Raw genomic sequence first — 1,474 nt, 5'->3', positions numbered from 1 at the left:
ACAATTTGTTTTACACAATTGCAAAACTCTTGTCATTGAACTGAACTAATGCAAATACATGTGTGATTAATGTCATTTGCAAACTTAGATACTGAAGCTTATTAAACCTTCTTTTAAATGAGACAATATGTGAAAAATTCCCAAAGAAAACAGAGATGAAATTCCATGTCATCTTACACAACAGGAACCCAAAGATGCTACACACCATGTTCCCCCCACTCGCAGGGGCCCTCACTACTTGGAAACTCGACTGTTCTCTCTTCAAACTCCGAGTGAAGGACCAGTCTCACTTGCTACCAGTGAACTTGGGCCTGGAAGTAGCCTGGCTGCTGCTCTGGCTCAGGCTCCCTCTTCCTCGTCGCTCACACCCTCTGCACACAGGGATGGGAAGGACCTGGGATCCAAGATACTGACCCTGAGCAGATGCTGCAGGACCTGCCACTTGCTGGTCTCCGCGTAGGCCCGGGCACCCCACAGGAACTCGTAGTGGGCAGGGTCGCTGTGGGGCACCTGCCGGTACTCCAGGTAGCCCTCCTGCACCCACACTTCGGTGAGCAGCTCCCTGGGCTCCACATAGGTGCAGGGCTCCCTCCCGGCACACAACCCCATGTTGCCGAGCACTCCCCACACCTCCTCCTCAGGGGCGCGGTCACCGAACAGGGTGATCACGCCCAGGACCAGCACCAGGAGGCCGGCCTCGGGCGTGCTCTGCCCGTCGCTCAGCACCGCATCCCAGGTGAGGCCCAGGGTGGGGACCAGGACATAGGCGCGCTCGCGGGGGTCCACCTCCTTCACGTCCAAGCCAAACAACAGCTGCATGCACTCGCAAGCATGGCTGAAGACCACGGGGAAGTGGTCCCGATGCTCCCGGAGGACCATACTCAGCATCTCCGCCTTGGACGTCGGCTCCCTGGGGCGATACTTGAGCAGGAACGCCACCAGGTCAGCCATCAGCACAACAAGTGCCTCCTGGGGCAAGGACTCTGCATAGGTGGAGAAGGAGGGTGCTCCAGGGGAGGCGGAGGACCAGGGGGATGTGGCCTTCTCCCCCGCAGCCCCCAGCAGCAGCGCCTCCACTGGACCTGGGCCGGGACTGGGGCCTGAAGGTCGGCCTGAGGCTGGCGGAGCTCACTCATCTCGACCGGGGACCTGATCACTGGGGTCGAGCCGCCCACGGGAGTGTGCGCACAGATGACAGGCGGGGACCTCATACCTGGGGAAGAGAGGGGGTGTGAGCGGCCTCGGCGGAGAAAGGCACCCTGGGCAGCTCTGACAAAGGCCACTTACAGGTCTCCTCTTAAAGGCTGCCCTCGGGCCTCACAGGGGCACTCCTCCTGGGCGGCCTGTCCCCTGCCAACCTGAAGAAGGAAGTGAGGGGGCTCCTCAGGGTGCAGCCAGCACAGCCCCAGGTTCTGGGGCTGTCAGGGGGGTGGGGTGACTTGCATGTTGTGGGGTGCCCTCTGTTCTGGGAGGG

General features: G+C 60.4%; 1 protein-coding gene across 1 annotated transcript; it reads right to left on the bottom strand.

The window, feature by feature from the left end:
• Window positions 1-339: 339 nt before the first annotated feature.
• On the bottom strand, window positions 340-1,136 carry LOC136142308 (melanoma-associated antigen 10-like). Its single transcript, XM_065900300.1, is given in 2 exon segments — window positions 340-1,100; window positions 1,103-1,136. Coding segments are annotated over 2 exon segments (795 nt in total).
• Between the last annotated feature and the right edge of the window lie 338 nt (window positions 1,137-1,474).

The sequence above is a fragment of the Phocoena phocoena genome, chromosome X, assembly GCF_963924675.1.
Source record: "Phocoena phocoena chromosome X, mPhoPho1.1, whole genome shotgun sequence".
Lineage (NCBI taxonomy): Eukaryota > Metazoa > Chordata > Mammalia > Artiodactyla > Phocoenidae > Phocoena > Phocoena phocoena.
This window is presented reverse-complemented; position numbering and strand designations above follow the sequence as displayed.